General features: G+C 39.4%; 1 protein-coding gene across 2 annotated transcripts in view; it reads right to left on the reverse strand.

Moving 5' to 3' along the window:
- The window catches only part of LOC127413604 (exportin-5), a 120374-nt gene that overhangs the window by 40052 nt on the left and 56354 nt on the right, over positions 1 to 23968 (reverse strand). For both annotated transcript variants that reach the window (XM_051650871.1, XM_051650872.1), the window contains 2 exons: positions 21198 to 21301; positions 21038 to 21097 (listed from right to left, as the gene is read on the reverse strand). In XM_051650871.1, coding sequence (XP_051506831.1) covers positions 21038 to 21097; positions 21198 to 21301 — 164 coding nt within the window. The remainder of the gene's footprint in view (positions 1 to 21037; positions 21098 to 21197; positions 21302 to 23968) is intronic.

A 23968-nucleotide genomic window follows, 5' to 3' on the forward strand; every position in this document is an offset into this window, starting at 1 on the left:
GTGAAAAGGAGTTTGTGGAAGAAGCCCTGGTTCATGCAGTGTCAGTGACAAGGAGCTTATGGAGCTTTCATGATCTGACCATTTGCACTCCAAATCAGAGAGAAACAGACAAAACTATAGAAAACCACCTTTAGTAAACAAAATGTTGTGAAGAGCAGAACGTTTGAAGTTTGCTTTTGTTGCGAGGGACCCGTGACTGATCTCCAGAGGATCCACACTTAACTTATGAATATACAATCAACTAAGCGTATTTATTTTTATTGAGTGACTATTTGTAGTAAGTGTAAATAGCATAACCCACGCTGCGGGTTTATTTTCACTCCGGGTCAGGTGGAACCAGATAAAACCTCAGCATTGTTAACAAAGAAGTGGTGTGATCAGTAGAGCGTCAGTCTGTGGTGTTGGTTCTGTGGGTGATCCAGTTCAAATCCGCCTTTTCACAATATCATTCTTCTTTCCAACTCCATCTCATGTAAGCGAAGACAGACAACATTAACAAAATATTTCTAAGGGTTTTAAACAAGTCAAACTTTTTTAAACACACAAAAGTTTAAGACCAAATACCTTGAAGGTATAATTACAAACAGAAGAACAAATGACCAATGACGCAATGGCACTTGTCTGCTGGGTACATTTTAAATGGATAAAATAAATAAATAAATAAATAAAAAGAGATAAGATGAAATTTGAACCGAGGTTCTTTAGTGACAAGTAAACTTGTGGTCAAGTGGTAGCACGTTCTACTCTGGTGCAAAGGAGAGTTACAGTCGAATGTTCTACCACCAGACCAAAAAATGCCTTATGACATATCAAGGCTATTATCGATTCTTGGTCCCACTCTTCTTACAATCCCCCATGCAAAGACAGACACTTTCTTTTAATAAACAAACAAAATATTTTAGAGGGTTTTGTGGAGACACGTTAAATGTATGAGACATGTTAAACAATTTCCTGTAACAAATTTTACTGCATCATTTAGGACTTTATTAAAATACCTTTAACCACTTTTTTAAAGCACATCAAGACTTATTTTAAACTGACATAAGTTTTAAACACCCAGATAGCCTCTCATTGTCAGCCATTCACACCTTACAAATTGTCTCCACCCATTTCCAAATGACTGTAGAAGATTTGGACTTTAGATGTTTACCTGGATCTGTGGATCAGAACAGACCTGGAATTTTACACAAATTAAAACTTGAATTACATTTACACACACTGCACAATATGATCACCTCTGCTCTTTATGGATCAGGTAGAACAATTTTTTCGACCACTAAAGACAGCTTTACTAATAATCTTCCAGATGTGTCTCAAATACTCAGTGCCAAAAAGTTCAGTAGAACTTGATGTAGTCACAGAAAATATTACACAGCACTCTACAGTTTCGCCCCCCTTCGATTAAAGAAAGTTAAAGAGAATAGTCCCGCACCGTGGTACAATGATCACACTCTTGCTCTTAAGAGAGCAGCTTGGAAAATGGAATGCAAGTGGAAGAGAATTCAATTAGAGGTGTTTCGCGGTGTATGGAAGGATAGTGTCTCTAGCTACAGACAGGCTCTAAAAGCAGCCAGCTCTGCATATTTTTAGCAAACTCAGAGTTACAAATATATCAGAGTTACAAATGACTAACTCTTATCATCTGATCGCAGCTGCATTTCTCTTCCTGCCCTTTTAGATCTTAGTGCTGCCTTCAACACCATAGATCACAACATTCTCTTGGATAGGCTTGAAAATTATGTTGGCATTTATGGACAGGCATTATCTTGATATACAGTGCTGTGAAAAAGTATTTGCATAAAAGGATCCTGATTTCTTCTGTTTGTATCTAATTTTAAATTGTTTAAAAAATTCAAACAAAATCTAACATAAAACAAAGGCAATCTGAGTAAACAAAATACATTTTTTTTATTTTTTTTTTATGATAGTTATTTATTGAAGCAAAAAATTTATCCAATACCAACTGGGCCTGTGTGAAAAAGTATTTGCCCCCTTAGTTACTAAATCCCCAAATCTATGAAACAGCATTCATAATGGGGTTCAGCTGGATTAGACACACCAAGGCCTGATTACTGCCAGCCCTGTTCAATCAAATCAACACCTAAATAGGACTTTTTGGGAAGCATGAAGTTGGCTAAAAGGTCTCACCCAGTACCACACTATGCCCAGGTCGAAAGAAAAAAAAAAAGGTGATTGAAATACATCAGTCTGGGAAGGGTTAAAAAACTATTTCAAAGGCTTTGGGACTCCAAAGAATCACAGTAAGAGCCATTATTTGCAAATGGAGAAAACCTGGCACAGTAGTGAACCTTCCAGAAGTGGTCGACCTTACAGATAGTTTTTCACATGGGTGATACAGGTGTTGGATAACGTTTATGTTTCAATAAAAAAAAATATATATATATTTGAAAACTGTATTTTGTGTTTACTCAGGTTGCATTTGTTTTAAGTTGTATCTCGTTTGAAGATCTAACACAATTTAGTGTGAATAATACAAGAAATCAGGATATACAGCAAATACTTTTTCACAGCACTGTAAGTCCTATTATCCTACAATTACCACTTTGTCTGTGTAAACGAGGAAGTGTCAGATCAAACTAAAGTTAAATACCGAGTGCCACTGGGCTCAGTTTTAGGGCCTATGCTTTTCTCCTTATAAATGCTTCCCCTGGGAGACATTATCAGGAAAAACTGAATTAGTTTTCACTGTAATGTAGACGATAACAAACTTTATATTTCCTAAAAATCTGACTAAATTTCCCAATTCTCCAATTTAGCAAAATGTATCAATGATATCAGGGATTGTATAGCTAGAAATGTCCTACTTCTGACAAAACAGATTTTAATTATTGGACCAAAAACCTCTAACAAAAAATTATATACTAGACTATAATTTGCTGGTTGTATGGTTACGTCATCTTTTACAGTAAAGAACTTAGGTGTTATATTTGCTTTTAACATTGCTTTTACAACACTGTTTCTTATGCCGAAAAACTAAATCATGCATTCATGACCTCAAGACTAGATTATTGTTAGGGGTGTAACGATCCATCGATCTGGATCGTCAACCGGGCTTCCCACGAAATGCGAGCTCCAGACCAGTGACAGGGATCAGTGCGCGTGCATCAACCATGCGCTCCTTAAAATGCGAGCTCTCATGACAAATGCAGAGCAGCTCACATGGGCGATTATCAAATCAAATCCCTTTATTGTCACTCAACCATATACAGAAGTGCAACAGTGGGTGAAAGTCCAAACAACATAGCAGTATGACAATTACAATAAACATCTGATTTACACAACACAATGTACACATCTTGTTACACATCATAACATACAATATACACCTAATAATATACAATATACACAAAATAAGACTGTATACCAGTGTTTCCCAGCCACTGTGCCACGGCACACTAGTGTGCCATGAAAGATTGTCAGGTGTGCCATGGAAAATTATTAGATTCCACAAAATAAATCAGGGCTCCGGACTGAGACTAATTTTCCAACCATTCTTCCTAACAGTTCGATTAAACTTTGCAAGAAATCGCATTGGTGTAACTACAAAGTTGGCTGACTCTCTGATTGTGCTCTGTTGTTTTTTGTTCCGTATGAGAAATATCAAACAGCAAACGTTCTAAATGCGAAATGGACAGATCAGTGCAGAGACATGCATTTACACATGGACCGGTCTCGAGCGCTCACCCGCACAGATCATCATAAACAGAGCTGCGAGAAGCACGGCCTGGGTCACGAATTCGGCATTGATTATTTGTTTAAGACCTCTATGAAAGCCCAAAATGTGTAGTCTTTATGTAAAGAAAATGTATAGTTAGATTACTTCTTTTAACTTAAACATGATTTTGTGAATAAGCTACAAACAATACATTCAATCATTAAGTCTCCTCAAATTCATTCTCTCTCAGGGGAGGGGTCTTTGTCTCCTCAGGTGTGAATCACATCAATATTCATGATCATCCACGCCTCCTCGCATATGGCCTTTCTAACACTAAAAGTGTCTTACAAAAGTTAAATGACTATATTGTTTTGTATGAGTGAGTGATCAGGATGGTTTTCACATCATTTTGTAACACAAACTCTAGGCTACAAGATCCAGTGCTCAAAAGTCTTAGTATGTGTTATATGGCCTTATTTCAGTGACTTAAATTTTGTTTTTTCAAAAACCAAACGTAAACATTATTTTCTCAAAAATACAAACATGTACATACATGTTGCTCACATATTATTGTAGCCCAGTTTGTGCTGAATAGTGTTATGAGACTTTAGCCATTATGTTTTTAAACAACTAAAAAAAGCACAAATGTCAAGGTATGTCAAAACTTCTCCAGGGCCCAAAACACCCTCAGACCCCAGAGTGAATTTGGATTGCTTTGGTAAAGGCACAATGGTGGACGTTTTAAAGCATGTGGGGACCAGAGACAAGGAGAGGGAAAGGTTGAAAATATCCGTAAAAACACCAGCCAGTTGGTTCACGCACGCTCTGATGACGCGGCCCGGAATGCCATCTGGACCCGCGGCTTTACGGATATTCACCCATCTGATGGATCGGGTTACGTCCACTACAGAGACAGAGTGAACTAACCTCTGTAGCTTCGGCCACGGGAGCTCTCTCTGCGAGGGCGATGTTGTTTCCCTCGAAACGAGCGTAAAAAGTATTAAGCTCACCTGGGAGAGAGGCAGCGGTGTTCATGGCGGAGTTTTTATTCCCTTTATTTTATTTAGTCCGTGATATTAATTCCCTGCCACATGCTTCTAGAGTTGGTGGTGATGAACTGTCCTTCAATCTTGTCCCTGTACTGGCGTTTGGCTGCTCTTATAGTTTTGCAGAGGGCATAACTGGCTTGTTTATGCTCCTCCGCATTCCCGGAATTAAAAGTGGATGTCCGTGCATTAAGTGCCGCATGGACATCGCTATTAATCCACGGTTTCTGGTTAGGGTAGATCCGTATTGTCGCCACTACATCATCTATGCACTTCCTGATGAAACATTACAGTATCAGCGTAGACCTCACTGTCGTTATCAGAGGCGGACCTGAACATCTCCCAGTCCACGTGATCAAAACAGTCCTGTAGCGTAGAATCTGACTGGTCAGACCAGCACTGGATCGTTCTGAGGGCGGGTGCTTCCTGTTTCAGTTTCTGCCTGTAAGCGGGCAGAAGCAGAATGGAAGAGTGGTCCAATTTGCCAAATGGTGGGTGGGGGAGGGATTTGTAGCCATCCCAGAATAAAGAGTAGCAATGGTCCAAAACCCGGTCCCCTCGTGTGTTGAAACTGATGTGTTGGTAGCATTTTGTGTTGCGCATGCGACCCATTTGAAGTTTACGTGAGAATTTGCTATTTAAAAGTACCATGGAGCAGTTCAACCATCATGTGAAACGTCTTGACAACGCCTAACAGAACTAATGAGGGAAAGAGAAATCACCTGCTGCCCAGCACTAGCATCACTTATAAGACTACAGAAAAGTCTTACTAGCCTTGTTCGAGACACACTCAATTTAAGTCTAGACTAAAAACTCATATTCAGCCAAGCATACACAAGATTTATCCATCAACTCATGGTTATGCTGCATTAGTCAGGTCTGCCGGAACCAGTAACACTTCTCATATTCTATAACACTGCTTTTAAGTTGAATGGCATCTACGCTAAAATTATTCTGTTTGTTTTCCTGTCTCACCCTCAGGAAACATATCCTGAGGTTGCCAGATCCAGCCCGATGTCCACTCACACTGCTGTGGGTCACTGAATGATGACCACTAACTGCAGCCTGTACCAACCAGACAGCGAGGGGCGCTTCAATCATCACAGTCTGCCTTACCTCAGTCTATGATGGACTTCACAGGGGATGAACTACTGCTAACAATAACCGAAAGACATGGGACACTGCACTGGCTACTGCCTGAACCTTGGACTTAGGATGGAATTCTTCACCAAAATGAACTGCCACAAGCTTGAACCTCGGATTACAAGCCTTATAGTGTAAAAGACTATAAACCTGAACCATGGAGTTGGGATGGACTTGTACTACACATAAATAACTATCATTGGTATTATATTCATGCTGTTTAGCCAGAGGGGAACTGGCTCCCTGGTGAGCCTGGTTTCCCCTAATGTTATTTTTCTCCATTAACTATAATCTTGCAGAGTTTTGTATTCCTTGCCACAGTCACCTGTAACTTGCTCACTGGGGGTCAAAAAACGAATAATATTCTTTTTTTATTTATTTTTTCAAGGCATAATTTTTTTTAATCAAACTGCACAATGATGATTTACAGCTTCATTTTCCGTTACAAGATAATTTTCTCTAAAGCTGCTTTGAAACGATCCGTGTTGTGAAAAGCACAAATAAAAATGACTTAACAGATAATTCACTAAAAATAACGGATAATTCTCCTCGAAATATTGCGTTTGTGCTTCAATTAAATTTCAGCTGCATCTGGGAGAAGCAGTGCACTGGTTTTATTTGCGCTTTGTCTTGCAGTTTATTATCGTGCAGTAACACACTGACATTGTGATTAATGTATGTCGTCATGAAAGCAGAAACAATCCCCTCGAAATCCGAACACAAGTGGACACAGGAGATACATTTTTAAACCAGGTGTAAACAGGGTCTTTGTAACTTTAAACGCATATCACACATAATAATAACAAAAACACATTTACATTTTATTACGCTTATGAAAGGCGTTTAAGTTGAACCACTCTGTTAGTCTAACACTACCGAATAGTCAGGTCAATTATAACATGGGATAAAACCATTAATTTAATGCATTGTTGTTGTTTTTTCAGAGGACATCACAAATCAAATTATGAATGTTCACACTGTATTTTTGTTTTGATTTTCAGGAAGGTGGTACGACTAAGGAATACCTATAAATTAAAGGTTTCCAGGGATGACATTCTAGCATTTTATTCTACTGATGCGTTCATGTCTTGTCGGAATTACTGTAATTACTAGATTCACACTTGTAAAGCGTTCACGTCTTCGTGGAGCTCGTAATTACAAGTTGTAAACTAGGAATTGTATGACAGTCATGATGTTATGTGAAAAGAACCAATATGGCCATGGCCTCAACAGTCTTAAATTCAACAAATCAGGACACATCAAGGACAGGATTCATTATTTCACAATTAAATTTCATGAGATGTAACTGGCTGTCAAACACATATTGAGCTACACATAACAATCTACACAAGTTATACATATGTATTTTCTCAGGCACCTGAGTCTAAATAGATGCACAAATTACATTATTTCAGTAGTACACCCAAATGACAATAGTCACATCATACCGTTCATGTGTTTACTTGCTATAGTTACATCAATGTTGTTTCTTCGTCATATAGCAACGACAAATGTAAATCAAGTCAATCACCGAAACATCAGCACCACCTTGAGTAAGAAATTGCATGTCTAATAACCAAGTGTACACGCATACAGAATACTGATAATTCACCACTGTTGATAATTCATTGTTGCACAGAAAGTAAGCATATAGTATTTATTTGTATGAATATAGTACTCATTTCTCTTGTAATAAAGAATTAGATATCATGTGATAGTAAACTCAAATAGATATGAAACAATAACAAAAAATAGAATTTATGGAAGTGAAAAATAACACTCTTACATACATACACTTTTGGTACTTTAAACCTTTATACTTTATTTTTTAAGTAAAGTATTTTTTGCATTATACTATAGATAAATTGAGGAATACTAAAGAGGTGTGGGCACAACTCCAAAAAATAGATCTACAGGAGGTGAAATGAGGTCCCGGGTCACTAAAGACCCGAGGTATGCATTTAAGGGTTAAAGGTGGTGAACACATATTTCTTGTTATATCTTATGTCAATGTTACCTGAACCATTTTCTTTTATCTTAAAACAGTTTGCAACAACATATCAATGTGAATTATTGAATTAATATAGAGATAAATATGCTGCTGTTATTACAGTAATTCCGACATAACGTGAATGCACTATACAGTTGAAGTCAGAAGTTTACATACACCTTAGCCAAATACATTTAAACTCACATTTCACAATTCCTGACATTTAATCATAGAAAACATTCCCCGTCTTAGGTCAGTTAGGATCACTACCTTATTTTAAGAATGTGAAATGTCAGAATAATAGTAGAGAGAATGATTTATTTCAGCTTTTATTTCTTTCAACACATTCCCAGTGGGTCAGAAGTTCACATACACTTTGTTAGCATTTGGTAGCATTGCCTTTAAATTGTTTAACTTGGGTCAAACATTTTGGGTAGCCTTCCACAAGCTTCTCACAATAGGTTGCTGGAATTTTGGCCCATTTCTCCAGACAGAACTGGTGTAAATGAATCAGGTTTGTAGGCCTCCTTGCTCGCACACGCTTTTTCAGTTTGGACTGAGGTCAGGGCTTTGTGATGGCCACTCCAATACCTTGACTTTGTTGTCCTTTAGCCATTTTACCTCAACTTTGGAGGTATGCTTGGGGTCATTGTCCATTTGGAAGACCCATTTGCGATCGAGCTTTAACTTCCTGGCTGATGTCTTGAGATTTTGCTTCAATATATCCACATAATTTTCCTTCCTCATGATGCCTTCTATTTTGTGAAGTGCACCAGTCCCTCCTGCAGCAAAGCACCCCCACAACATGATGCTACCACCCCCATGCTTTACGGTTGGTATGGTGTTCTTCAGCTTGCAAGCCTCACCCTTTTTCATCCAAACATAACAATGGTTATTATGGCCAAACAGTTCAATTTTTGTTTCATTAGACCAGAGGACATTTCTCCAAAAAGTAAGATCTTTGTCCCCATGTGTTTTTGCAAACTATAGTCTGGCTTTTTTTATGGCGGTTTATGAGCAGTGGATTCTTCCTTGCTGAGCAGCCTTTCAGGTTATGTCGATATAGGACTCATTTTACTGTGGACATAGGGTCTTTCCTCCAGCATCTTCACAAGGTCCTTTGCTGTTGTTCTGGGATTGATTTGCATTTTTGCATCAAAATACGTTCAACTTTTGCAGACAGAATGCGTCTCCTTCCTGAGCGGTATGATGGCTGCGCGGTCCCATGGTGTTTATACTTGCATACTATTGTTTGTACAGATGAACATGGTACCTTCATGCATTTGGAAATTGCTCCTAAGGATGTACCAGAATTGTGGAGGTCCACAATTATTTTTCTGAGGTCTTGGCTGATTTCTTTTGATTTTCAAGCAGAGGGGCACTGAGTTTGAAAGTAGGCCTTAAAATACATCCACAGGTACACCTCCAATTCAGAACACCTCCTATCAGAAGCTAATTGGCTAATTGACTAAAGGCTTGACATCATTTTCTGGAATTTTCCAAGCTGCTTAAAAGGCACAGTTAACGTAGTGTATGTACACTTCTGACCCACAGGAATTGTGAAATAGTCAATTAAAAGTGAAACAATCTGTCTGTAAACAATTGTTGGAAAAATGACTCGTATCATGCACAAAGTAGATGTCCTAAAGGACTTGCCAAAACTATAGTTTGCTAATATGAAATCTGTGGAGTAGTTAAAAAATGAGTTTTAATTACTTCAACCTAAGTGTATGTAAACTTCTGACTTCAACTGTATATGCCAACAGTAAATTCATGAGCTTGCTAGGCTTTCACTGTAATGCTGCCATTAAGTTTGTACTGTTTACCTCACTCTACACACCAAAATGTGTAGAAAAAGTTTTAATAACATTGGTGAGCCATGTAATCATAACAACTCTCACTTTCTGCAGACTAAAGGGCCGTTTACACGACAACGTTTTCAACTAAAAACGCAAAACTTTTTATGCGTTTTGACTGTTCGTTTAAATGACAGCACGTTTTGGGGCCTGAAAACGCAAACTTTTGAAAACGGGTTTCAAAGTGCACGTTTTTGAAAACGATGCCGTTATCGTTTCCGTGTAAACATACAAAAACGTGAATTTGTGAAAACAATGATGTCATGCGCACGCGTATTACGTGTTCAGTCTATAGGCATGCGCGCGAGTAACGCGCGAGACATTCAAAACTACAATGGCGGGTTTCCGGGGAGGCCATGCGTGAAGCAGATGTGTGAGACACGAGCTCTTGCGAACTTTGCTAGTTTAATTATTTTCATGTTATAATCTGGAGAGATTCGATACACCCAATTATATACTTGCTCTCTGAGGTAAACATGGCAAAGTAGTCAAAATCCTCAGACTCTGGAGACATTAAAAGACACATGTTCAAGCTGAGGCCTCTGAAGGGACTGCGGACCGGAGACATGATTGGGAAGCACGTCGGTAGATGAAATTCAGCATCAACTGTCCAACATGTCGATAATGCTGACGAAGGTTGTTGCTGACTTGGAAGATCTCGCTGTAATACGTCGATCGATTACGGCGATGGAAACAAAATTCTCCGAGTTGTTTACAAGAGTGACAGAAGTTGAAAAACTGAATCGATTATCTTGAGTCATCGGAAAGGGAATTATCCGCTAATCCGCCCACGCCCAGATTTGGAATTAATTTAGGAAAAACTGGAATATTTTGAAAATATGAGCCAAAGGAATAACATATGAATTGTTGGAATTCCTGAGCATGAAGAGGACAGAGATATGGTGAAATTCCTGGATGAGCTCTTCCCGAGTCTGCTCGACATAACAGGCCACAAGCTGGAAATTGAGCGAGCTCACAGAGTCCCTGCTCGCAGATCTGCTGAGGGAGACAGGCCCAGATCGATTTTAGCCAAATTTCTGAGATCATCCAATAAAGATCTCGTGTTGCGCCAGGCGAGGAGCAAAGGAAAGCTTTCTTGGAAGAACCATAATATTTTCTTGTTCCCGGACTTTGCGAATTCGACAAGAGAGAAACGCGATCGGTTCAAGGAATGTAAGAAACACTTATACCAGCAGAAGATCACTTTTGCAATGATGTTCCCGGCCAAACTGAGAATAAACACCAAGGATGGCTGCAAAGTATTTACATGTCCAAAACAGGCACTCTCTTTCATAAACACATTGGAGTGAGTAAGCCATTTGATGTTTCTTATATTAGTGGACTGACTCGTGATTCAGGAACTCTATTATCTGAGGAAGCTGGGTGCCATTTTTGTTTCTTTTTGCGCTGGCTCCGCCTAGCGGCTGGAGTTTGTTTTGTGGCATGACTCCAAGAAACTTCTGCATTGACGGAAGGTCTTTTTTACACTGAGTTTCCGGCCAGATCGAGAATGGACACTTTGGATGACAGCAAAATATCTACATGCTCACATAAAGGACGTCTTTTATAAAGTTGACGGGCTGAGTAAGTTATGGTGTATTTTTCTTTTTTTTTGCGGCCTCCAGATTAGTTTGGCTCTTTTTGTAATTAACATTTTTATTGATTCATGAGCATATGACAATGAAAAAAACTCAACACATATATAATGAATCAACATTTTACATTTAAACCCTACTAATACAATCCCACTCTGACCCCTAACGAACACCCCTGTGGTCCCACATAAAACACACACAATCCAAAAAAATAAAATATATATATATATATACACACACACATACATACATACATATACACACACACACATACATACACAGACATACACTTACATAAAATAAATTATATATATATATATACACACACACACACACACACACACACATACATATACATACACAAATAAATAAAATAATAAACATACATGATTAAACTACACTCTCCACATCCCCTCCCCGAGATTCCCCCCAAAAAACTAAATATTTGCCCCATTTTTTTAGCAAATAAGTCCCTCAACCCCAGCCTTCTACTTACCGCCTCTTCAAATGCAGCTACCCTCCCCATTTCCACACACCACTCCGAAAAAGAGGGTGCTCCACTTGACTTCCAGCCCCTTAAAATTACTTGCCTGCCGATCAAGAGACTGGTCAGAACCCAGTTTTTTATATGATTGTCCCCTAAATGCATGACCGCTCCATCACCCAAAATACAGAGTCTGGGACAAAGCAAAACCTGAGTGTTCAAAACGTCGCACAAATACCTCTGAACCCTCAACCAAAACTCCTGGATCTTAACACCCCCCCAAAAGACATGGGTAGTGTCTCCAACTTCTGATTGGCATCGCCAGCAAGTGGGTGTGTCTTTAAGACCAAGCCTATATAATCTAGAGGGGGTCCAATAAAATCTATGTAAAATCTTAAATTGCATAAGGCGAACCCTTGCATCTCTAGATACAGACTTGACATTAAGAATCTTAGTCCACACTCCATCCTCCAATACCAAATTCAAATCTTTTTCCCATACTCTCTTGAGAGAAGTCAAGGCTTCATCCCCCAGACTCTGAATTAGTAGGGAGTAATACACTGATGCTTCATGGCCTTTTCCAAAAGCAGCAATCACCTCTCCCAAAGCACCTGCCGCTTTAGGGGGGTGCGTGCCACTCCCAAATATAGTGCAGAGTAGGTGGCGAAGCTGTAAATACTTATAAAACTGAGATCTGGGAATGCCAAAATGTTGAACCAAATTTTCGAAAGATCTCAATACTCCACCCTCATATAGGTCACCAAGTGCATTAACCCCCCTCACAATCCAATCTGACCAACAAAAAGGGGACTTATTAATACATAGTTTAGGGTTCTGTCATATGCTCGAGGCAACATTTAAATAAATATCAGAATTAAACACTCGACACTTTTGTCCATATCGAGTGCAAATGCAAAATAACGGGATGCGACTTAACCTCTCCGGCTAGTTTAATCGAAAGGCTATGCAGTGCCGAGATAGGGGCAAGAACTTCCTTTTCAATACAAAACCAGGGAGGGGCTCTCTCAGGTGGAAGCGACCAATGAGCCAAATGTCTGAGACCGAATGCATAATAATAAAACAAAATCTTGGGTAGGCCTAGCCCTCCTCTGTCAATTGGACTATGTAACTTATTGAAATTTAACCTGGGGCGCTTACCATTCCAAATAAAGGACTTCGCTATGCTATCAAATTGCTTGAAATAAGAGAGGGGGACATCTACAGGGAGAGACTGAAGCAGGTAGTTGAATTTTGGAATACAATTCATTTTAATAACATTAACCTTCCCAATCGTCGATAAATGTAATGAAGCCCACCTGCTGACATCACTCGAAAACCTTTTTATTAAAGGGTCAAAATTAACTTTAACTAAATCAGACAAATTTGCTGGGAATAAAATCCCCAAATACTTAATGCCCTGTTTGGGCCACTGGAAAGCGCCCGGCTGGAAAGCCGTTTCTGGGCAGTATGCTGTCAACGCCAAAGCTTCGGATTTAGACCAATTGACTTTGTATCCTGAGAACTTGGAAAAGGAATTAATAATTCTGTGGAGGCAAGGCATAGATCTAGTAGGTTCAGAGACAAATAATAAAATGTCATCTGCATAAAGCAGAAGCTTATGCGCCGCACCTCCCGCTGTCACCCCTGGAAAATCATCCTCCTTTCTTATCGCAGCTGCTAATGGTTCCAGGGCAAGACAGAACAATAATGGGGAAAGAGGGCAACCCTGTCGAGTGCCCCTTTCCAGAGTAAAATAATCTGAAATTAATCCATTTGTTTGTACCGCTGCTACAGGGTGTTTATAAAGTAACTTGATCCAACCAATAAATGTACTCCCGAACCCATACATTTCCAAAATCTTAAAAAGATAATCCCATTCTACCATATCAAACACCTTTTCGGCGTCAAGTGAGATGGCAGCGACCGGAGACTGATCATTCGCCACTGACCACATGATATTGATGAGACGCCTGATGTTATCAGAACAGCTACGGCCCCGAATAAATCCCACCTGATCTATATGTATAAGAGATGTCATAACCTTACTTAATCGGTTAGCCAAAATTTTTGACAATATTTTTACATCTAGTTGGATCAGGGAGATTGGATGGTAACTTTTACAATAGCTTGGATCTTTGTCCTTTTTAAGAATCAGACTGATCTGGGCTTGTGTCATGGTTGGAGGAAGTTTTCCCTTCTTTAATGATTCAGTATAAACTTCTAACAAAAGTGGGGCCAGTTCTGTAGCATAGGATCTAAAAAATTCTGCGGCAAAACCATCTAGCCCCGGAGCCTTGCCAGTAGGTAGGGACTTAATTACCTCGTTAAGCTCCTCCAAGATTATCTCAGAATCAAGAGAGTTTTTTTGCTCAGTTGTCAGTTTAGGAAGATCTAATGGTTCCACAAAGTTTCTAATATCTTCATCAGTAGATGAAGACGTGGAACTATAAAGATCAATATAGAATTCTTTAAAGGCATTATTAATATCAATGGCTGTGGTAAATATTTCACCACCAGCAGATTTCACTGAGGGAATGGTAGAAAAACACTCTCTCTGCTTTATATATCTAGCCAAAAGCTTCCCTGCTTTGTCCCCCGACTCAAAGTATGACTGTCTTGCCCTGAATAACCAAAACTCCACTTTCCGCGACAAAATAGTATTATATCTATATTTCAATCGGGTTAATTCTCTGAGGCCATCAGATGACATTCGGCGCTTCAGCTCTGCCTCGGCACTTTTAATATTTCCTTCCAACTCCACAAGTTCTCGTGCTTTGGATTTTTTGATGAATGAGGCATACTGTATGATCCGGCCCCTAAGAACCGCCTTAAGTGCCTCCCAAGGGATACTGAGGACCAGTTGGTCTCCATATAAACAATGATTTCAGTCTTTAACATTTGTTGGAAATCAGGATTTTGTAAAAGGGACACATTAAGGCGCCAACTATATGATTTATTTTTCTCTATATGTAGCAACATCTCTAAACTCACCAGGGCGTGCTCTGAGACTAAAATGTTTCCAATTGAGCAATCAACAACAGATGAAATAAGGGATTTGGATATAAAAAAAAAAAATCTATTCTAGAATAAATCTTATGGACTGATGAAAAAAAATGTATAGTCCCTACCGGATGGGTTCAAAAGTCTCCAAATATCCGAAAGACCAAGATTTTTACACATCCTGTGAAGCGTCAATGTTGCTCTAGGAGGTTTACACACTTTTGCTTCACTATGATCAAGGACTGAGTCCATCAAAAGATTAAAGTCTCCTCCCAATATTATATCATGAGGGGTGCCAACGGTTTGCAACATCCCTTCAAGATCTATAAAAAAGCCCTGATCATCAACGTTAGGTGCGTAAATATTAGCCAAAATCAGACTTTTCCCTTGAATTTCAGCTAAAACAATAATTACTCTTCCTAATTTATCTTTAATCTGTTTGAGAAATTTGAATTGTAAATGTTTATTAATCAATATAATGACTCCCTTGCTCTTACTTGAGCCAACACTAAAGAAAATATGTCCACCCCATATCTTCCCAAATTTTTCAGCTTCCTGCGGGGAGAGATGTGTTTCTTGAAGAAACACTATATCATATTTCTTACGTTTAAGAAAAGTAATAACCTTCCTTCTTTTTATGGGGTGCCCTAACCCATTTACATTCCATGTGGAGAGAGATAGTACACTCATATTAAGATTTGACATTTTGATATAGTAAAAAAAAAAAAAATTGTGTGTGAAAAACAAAATTATGAAGACCACATTCCCCATTAGTGAAACAATCAACCCCCGAACTTCCCCCGGAACAAAAACAGAAAAAAGAAAAACGTGCGCATTAACCCCGCGCACGACAGCGCCAACCGCCGTCAATCCCTCTAAACTCAAAAGGTCCATGAACGCACACCCCACGACAACTTTGCCATCGGATTGCTCAATTTTGCCTCACAAATTTGTGAGACAAAATTACATAACAGAAAATACTTTGTGAAATAAACCCAGTTAATAGGAAGAATGAACAAAAAAATGTGTAGATTCATTCACAGAACTGTCTCAAGGATGTGATCTTCCACAAAACAAATTCCAGCTGATATAAAATCGTTCAGATTCCTCGGACAGACAAACGAATGTTCAGTGAGCAGGCTGTTATGAGTTCAGCGGATGATGTAATCATTCAATGTCCCGTAAAAAAAACAAAAAAAAAAACAAAACAAAACAAAAAAAACTCAAACTACAGCCAGCAGGAGGAATAAGCACGAAGAACGAACAGATTAATCCACAGCTGTTCCAAATGAGTGTTATTCAACAGAACATGCTCCAGCCGCTAGGCGGAGCCAACACTAAAAAGAAACAAAACCGGCATCCCGGTTCCCCGGATGATCGAGTCAATTCACTCGGAGGCTGCATAAAAGTATATACCATGACTTACATAATCCATCAGCTTTATAAAGGACATCCTTTGTGTGAGCATGTAAATATTTTGCGGTCATCCGCAGCGTCCACTCTCAACTGGCCGGGAACTTCAATGCAAATGTAATCTTCCATCAATGCAAAAGTTTCTTTAAGGAAAAGTGTTATTCACAAAACAAGCTCCAGCCGCATGGCGGAGCCAACGCAAAAAACCCAAAATTTCACCCAGCTTCCTCACATTAGTTTGGCTCTTGATCATCCGAGTAACCGAGATGCCGGTTTTGTTTTTCGTGCTCTTTTCCTTAAAGAAACTTTGAAAACTTGTTTCTTTTTGTATTGGTTCCGCCTAGCGGCTGGAGCTTGTTCTGTTGAATATCACTCCTTTGGAACAGCTGTGGATAAATCTGTTTGTTCCTTGTGCTAATTCCTCCTGCTGGCTGGAGTCTGTTTTGTTGAGTATTTTTACGGGACATTGGAATGATTATGTCATCCGCTGAACTCATAACAGCCGGCTCACTGAACAATTGCTTGTCTGTCCGAGGAAACTGAACGGTTTTATATCAGCTGGAGTTTATTTTGTGGAGAAACACACCTTCGAGACGGTTCTGTGAATGAGTCTACATGTTTTTTCTGTTATTCTGCCAGTTGGCTGGGGTCTGTTTTACAAAGTATTTTCTGTTATGTAATTTTGCCTTACAAAATTTGTATAGAAGCACCAGACTTGAGCAATCCGATGGCAAAGTTGTCACGGTGGCTCTCGTAGGCGTACATGGACTGTTTGAGTTTTAAGGGATTAACGCCAATTGCCAACTGTTGCGGATTGCTCAATTGAAAACATCTTAGTATCAGATCACGCCCTGGTGAGTTTGGAGATGTTGCCACATACGGAGAAAATCATATAGTTGGCGCTTTAATGTATCCCTTTTGCAAAATCCTGATTTCCAACAAATGTTAAAGACCGAAATCAATATTTATATGGAGACCAACTGGTCCTCAGTATCCTCTGTGGGCATGGCTTGGGAGGCACTTAAGGCAGTTCTTGGGGGTCGGATCATACAGTATGCCTCATTCACCAAAAAATCCAAAGCACGAGAACTTGTGGAGTTGGAAGAGAATATTAAAAGTGCAGAGGCAGAGCTGAAGCGCAGAATGTCATCTGATGGCCTCAGAATTGACTAGATTGAAATACAGATATAATGCCATTTTGTCACGGAAAGTGGAGTTTTGGTTATTCAGGGCAAGACAGTCATACTTTGAGTCAGAAGACAAAGCAGGGAAGCTTTTGGCTAGATATATAAAGCAGAGAGAGTCTTTTTCTACTATTCCCTCAGTGAAATCTGCTGGTGGTGAAATATTGACCTCGGCCAATGATATTAATAATGCTTTTAAAGAATTCTATATTGATCTTTATAGTTCTACGTCTTCGTCTACTGATGAAGATATTAGAAACATTGTGGCACCATTAAAACTTCCTAAACTGACGACTGAGCAAAGAAATTGTCTTGATTCTGAGATAACCTTGGAGGAACTTGACGAGGTAATTAAGGCCTTACCTACAGGCAAAGCTCCAGGGCCAGATGGTTTTGCTGCTAAATGTTTTAGATCTTATGCTACAGAACTGGCTCCACTTTTGTTAAAAGTTTATTCTGAATCATTAAAGAATGGAAAGCTTCCTCCAACCATGACACAAGCCCGGATCAGTCTGATTCTTAAAAAGGACAAAGATCCAAGCGAGTGTAAAAGTTACCGTCCAATTTCCCTGATCCAGTTAGATGTAAAAAGTTTGTCAAAAATTTTGGCTAATCGATTAAGTTATGACATCACTTATACATATAGGTCAGGTGGGGTTTATTTGGGGCCGTAGCTCTTCTGATAACATTAGGCGTCTAATCAATATTATGTGGTCAGTAGCGAATGAACAATCTCCGGTCGCTGCCATCTCACTTGACGCCGAAAAGGCGTTTGATATGGAAGAATGGGATTATCTTTTTGAAGATTTTGGAAATATACGGGTTCAGGTGTACGTTTATTGGATAGATTAAGTTACTTTATAGACACCCAGTAGCGGCGGTACAAACAAATGGATTAATTTCAGATTATTTTACTCTGGAAAGGGGCACCCGGCAGGGTTGCCCTCTTTCCCTATTATTGTTCTGTCTTGCCCTGGAACCATTAGCAACCACGATAAGAAAGGAAGATGATTTTCCAGGGGTGGTGGCGGGAGGTATGGCGCATAAACTCTTGCTTTACGCAGATGATATTCTATTATTTGTCTCTGACCCCAGTAGATCTGTGCCTTGCCTCCACAGAATTATTAATTCCTTTTCTAAGTTTTCAGGATATAGAGTCAATTGGTCTAAATCCGAAGCTTTGGCTCTGACAGCGCACTGCCCAGAAACGGCTTTCCAGCCGGGTGCTTTCCAGTGGCCCAAACAGGGCATTAAGTATTTGGGTATTGTATTCACAGCAAATTTGTGTGATTTAGTTAATTTTGACCCCTTAATAAAACGGTTTTCGAGTGATGTGGGCAGGTGGGCTTCATTACATTTATCTATGATTGGGAAGGTTAATGTTATTAAAATTAATTGTATTCCAAAATTCAATTACTTGCTGCAGTCTCTCCCTGCAGATGTCCCCCTCTCTTATTTCAAGCAATTTGATAGCATAGCAAAGTCTTTCTTTTGGAATGGTAAGCATCCCAAATTACATTTCAATAAGTTACATAGGCCGATTGACAAAGGTGGGCTAGGCCTACCCAAAATTTTATTTTATTATTATGCATTTGGTCTCAGACATTTGGCTCATTGGTCGCTTCCACCTGAGAGAACCCCTCCCTGGTTCTGTATAGAACAGGAAGTTCTTGCCCCTACTCGCCACTGCAGAGCCTTTCTATCAAATTAATCGGAGAAGCTAAAGTACATCCCGTTATTTCGCACTTGAACTCGGTATGGACTAAAGTGTCCAGACTGTTTAATTCTGACATTTTTTTAAATGTTGCCTCGAGCATATGGCTGAACCCCAAACTATGCATCAACAAATCCCCTTTTTGATGGTCAGAGTGGATTGGGAGGGGGGTTACTACACTCGGTGACCTGTATGAGAATGGAGTGTTGAGATCCTTTCAAAATTTGGTTCAACTTTTTGGGATTCCTAGATCTCAGTTCTATAAGTATTTACAGCTGCGCCACCTGCTCTGTACTGTTTTTGGGAGTGGTTTACACCCTCCTAAAGCAGCAGACACTCTGGGAGAGGTGATTGCTGCTTTTGGAAAAGGTCATGAGGCATCGGTGTATTACTCCCTACTAATTCAGAGTATGGGAGACGCAACTTCAACTTCTCTTAAGAGATTATGGGAGAAAGATCTAAATTTGGTATTGGAGGAGGGACAGTGGGCTGGGATTAGAAAAAAAATGTCAAATCTGCATCCAGAGATGCAAGGGTTCGCCTCATGCAATTTAAGATTTTACATAGAGTCTATTGGACCCCCTCTAGATTGCATAGGCTTGGTCTTAAAGACACACCCACCTGCTGGTGATGTCAATCAGAAGATGGAGACACAACCCATGTCTTTTGGGGATGTGTTAAGATGCAAGAATTTTGGGTGAGGATTCAGAGTTTTATGTGCGAGGTTTTGGCCTCTCAAATTTTATTTTGCCCCAGACTCTGTATCTTGGGAGATGGGGCAGTCATTAATTTGGAGAATAAGCACATGAAAAACTGGGTCCTATCTAGTGTTATGATTGCCAGACAGATCACTTTGAGGAGTTGGAAGTCAGCTGGAGCGCCACCTTTTCGGGAGTGGTGTTCAGAGATGGCCAGAGTGGCAGCTCGAGGAGGGGGTATGCAGAAGACCGGGGAGTCTGGACATGTTTGCTAAGAAGTGGGGCAGATATCTGTCTTTTTTGGAGGGCTCTCGGGGAGGGACAGTGGAGAGAGAGGTGTAGGGGTTTTGTGTGTGTGATTGTTTTATTTATTTATTTTTTTTAATTTATTTATTTTTGTTGTGTGTCTATGGTTGTGTGACCACTGGGGTGTTGTTGGGGGTCGGGTGAGGTGTAGTGGGGGTTGTATATTGATTCTGTATATGTGTGTTCTGCTATGTATATATTTAATGGTTGAATCAATAAAAAAAAATGTTAATCGGAAAAAAACTACAATGGCGGACTACAGGACTGTGTTTGTGCTGCTCAAGATTGAGTTTATTGAGTGTAGATTTACTGCATCACTATTACGACCAGCGATTGCCATCTTCATTGTTTGTATTCAACGTTCTGTGGAAGAATGTTATGTGCGCAGGCGCGTAGTGTTTCTTTACAAAGTGATATCACCAACTACTGGCCTGGCATGCATAATACAGGGTTTTTAGTTGTTTTTGTGGATCTGTGTGAACGAGGATCGTTTTGACAACGGTGTCGTCTGTACACGGAACTTTTCAATAACGAAGGAAAACATTTTCCATTTTTAGTACATCGTTGTCATGTAAACGTACCCTAAACTAAGGTGCAAAATGTGTCCCTTTGCACCACATGGTAATTTCGCGAACGAGTCTCACGTGTGAGAATTTAGTGTTGCCGTGGCGGAATTCTGTTAATTTGGATAGACTACCTACTGTAAATATTGCCTTAAGTATCAAAGGGTTAGGATCAATAACAGAAATTTATAAGAAGTCTGTATATATGTACACAAAGTAAGTCCACAAAGACTCATAAGTCTCGTAACCAAGAAGAGCTAGACCTACAACATCTAAAGGCCAAAAAACAAATAACTACATGAATTAATTTTTATTCAATAACAAAGGGCTAATAATTGGACACAGAGGTGAATTTGATCATGAACTCACCATCGGGTTCCTCTTTGTTCCTAGATGGGTCTGGAAACTTTCTTGAAATGCAGGTCACACCTGGTAAGACACGGTTACAAAGTTTTACTGTTTGTTTTTTTTTGTTTGAAGCATGCTTGAAATGCTTGGCTAACACACTTGCATAAAAAGGTAAACTTACTTAGAAGGTCCATGACCTCTCGTGTCACCAAACGTACCAGCTGCTCTTCCACCATTTCCCGAGTCACCTGGTTTTCCTCATATGCCTCGTCTTCACCATGACCACTATTTACACACACACAGTATACACAAAGTATAATTTTTGTATTATATATCAACACATAGAACTATTTAATATATACACACACACACACACACAGGCAGCCAAAAGTTTGGAATAATGTACAGATCTTGCTGTTTCGGAAGGAAATTGGTACTTTAATTCACTGAAGTTGCATTCAACTCATCACAAAGTATAGTCAGGACATTACTGATGTAAAAAACACCACCATCACTATATGAAAGTCAATTTTGATCGAATCTAGACAGGCCTCATTTCCAGCAGCCATCACTCCAACACCTTATCCTTGAGTAATCATGCTAAATTGCTAATTTGGTACTAGAAAATCATTTGCCATTATATCGAACACAGCTGAAAGCTATTTGATTTGTTAAATGAAGCTTAACATTGTCTTTGTGTTTGTTTTTGAGTTCCCACATTATGCAATAGACTGGCATGTCTTAAAGTCAATATTAAATGAAAAAAAGAAACCATTTTCTCTAGTAACTCATCAATAAATCATTGTTTTGAGGAATGAAGGCTATACAATGCTTGAAATTGCCAAAAAACTGAATATTTCATACAAAGGTGTACACTACAGTCTTCAAAAGACAAAGGACAACTGGCTCCAAAAAGGACAGAAAGAGATGTGGAAGGCCAGATCTACAACTAAACAAGAGGATAAGTACATCAGAGTCTCTAGTTTGAGAAATAGACACCTCACATGTCCTCAGCTGACAGCTTCAACGAATTATACCCACTCAACACCAGTTTCATGTACAACAGTAAAGAGAAAACTCAGGGGTGCAGGCCTTATGGGAAGAATTACAAAGAAAAAGCCACTTTTGAAACAGAAAAACAAAAAGAAAAGGTTAGCGTGGGCAAAGAAACACAGACATTGGACAACAGATAATTGGAAAAGAGTGTTATGGATCTTAACCTCATTGAGCTTTTGAGGGATCAGCTAAACTGTAAGGTGCGTGAGAAGTGTCCGACAAGACAGCCACATCTATGGCAAGTGCTACAGGAAGTGTGGGGTGAAATGTCACCCGAGTATCTGGACAAACTGAAAGCTAGAATGCCAAGGATCTGCAAAGCTGTCATTGCTGCACGTGGAGGATTTTTTGATGAGAACTCTTTGAAGTAGTTTAAGAAGTTCTAAACATTTTTTTCAAATTGCAATAGTAATTTTTCTTGTTATTAATGTCCTGACTATACATTGTGATCAGTTGAATGCCACTTTGGTGAATAAAAGTACACATTTCTTTCCATAAGAGCAAAATCTGTACATTATTCCAAACTTTTGGCCACCATTGTGTGTGTGTATGTACTGTATATATATACACACACATACACACACACACACACACATATACATACATACACACACACACATATATATATAAACAGATCAGTCACAACATTAAAACCACCTGTATAGGTCCCCCTTGTGCCGCCAAAACAGTGCCAACCCGCATCTTAGAATAGCATTCTTCTCACCACAACTGTACAGAGCAGTTATCTGAGTTACTGTAGATTTTGTCAGTTCGAACCAGTCTGGCCATTCTCGGTTGACCTCTCTCATCAACAAGGCATTACGTCCACAGAATGGATGTTTTTGGCACCAGACTAGAGACTGTTGTGTGTGGAAATCAGCAGATACAGAAATAATCAAACCAGCCTGTCTGGCACCAACAATCATCCATGCGATTATCTAATCAGCCAATCATGTGGCAGCAGTGCAGTGCATAAAAATCATTCAGATACGGGTCAGGAGCTTCAGTTAATGTTCACATCAACCATCAGAATGGGGAAAAAATTATTTGGACTGTAGCATGATTGTTGGTGCCAGATGGGCTGGTTTGAGTATTTCTGTAACTGCTGATCTCCTGGGATTTTCACACACAACAGTCTCTAGAATTTACTCAGAATGGTGCCAAAAACAAAAAACATACAGTGAGGGGCAGTTCTGTGGAGGGAAATGCTTTGATGAGAGAGGTCAACAGAGAATGGCCAGACTGGTTCGAACTGAAAGTCTACGGTAACTCAGATAACCGCTCTGTACAATTGTGGTGAGTAGAATATAATCTCAGTATGTATGAATGTATACAGTTGAAGTCAGAAGTTTACATACATCTTAGCCAAATACATTTAAACTCATTTTTTCACAATTCCTGACATTTAATCGTATAAAACATTCCCTGTCTTTGTTCAGTTAGGATCACTACTTTATTTTAAGAATGTGAAATGTCAGAATAATAGTAGAGAGAATGATTTATTTCAGCTTTTATTTCTTTTAACACATTCCCAGTGGGTCAGAAGTTTACATACACTTTATTAGTATTTGGTAGCATTGCCTTTAAATTGTTTAACTTCGGTCAAACATTTTGGGTAACCTTCCACAAGCTTCTCACAATAAGTTGCTGGAATTGTGGCCCATTCCTCCAGATAGAACTGTCGTAACTGAGTCAGGTTTGTAGGCCTCCTTGCTCGCACATGCTTTTTCAGTTCTGCCCACACGTTTTCTATCAGACTGAGGTCAGGGCATTGTGATGGCCACTCCAATACCTTGACTTTTTTTTTTTTTTGCCACAACTTTGCAAAAACGTTGCTTCAATATATCCACATAATTTTCCTTCCTCATGATGCCATCTAATTTGTGAAGTGCACCA

The sequence above is a fragment of the Myxocyprinus asiaticus genome, chromosome 23 (assembly GCF_019703515.2).
Source record: "Myxocyprinus asiaticus isolate MX2 ecotype Aquarium Trade chromosome 23, UBuf_Myxa_2, whole genome shotgun sequence".
NCBI lineage: Eukaryota > Metazoa > Chordata > Actinopteri > Cypriniformes > Catostomidae > Myxocyprinus > Myxocyprinus asiaticus.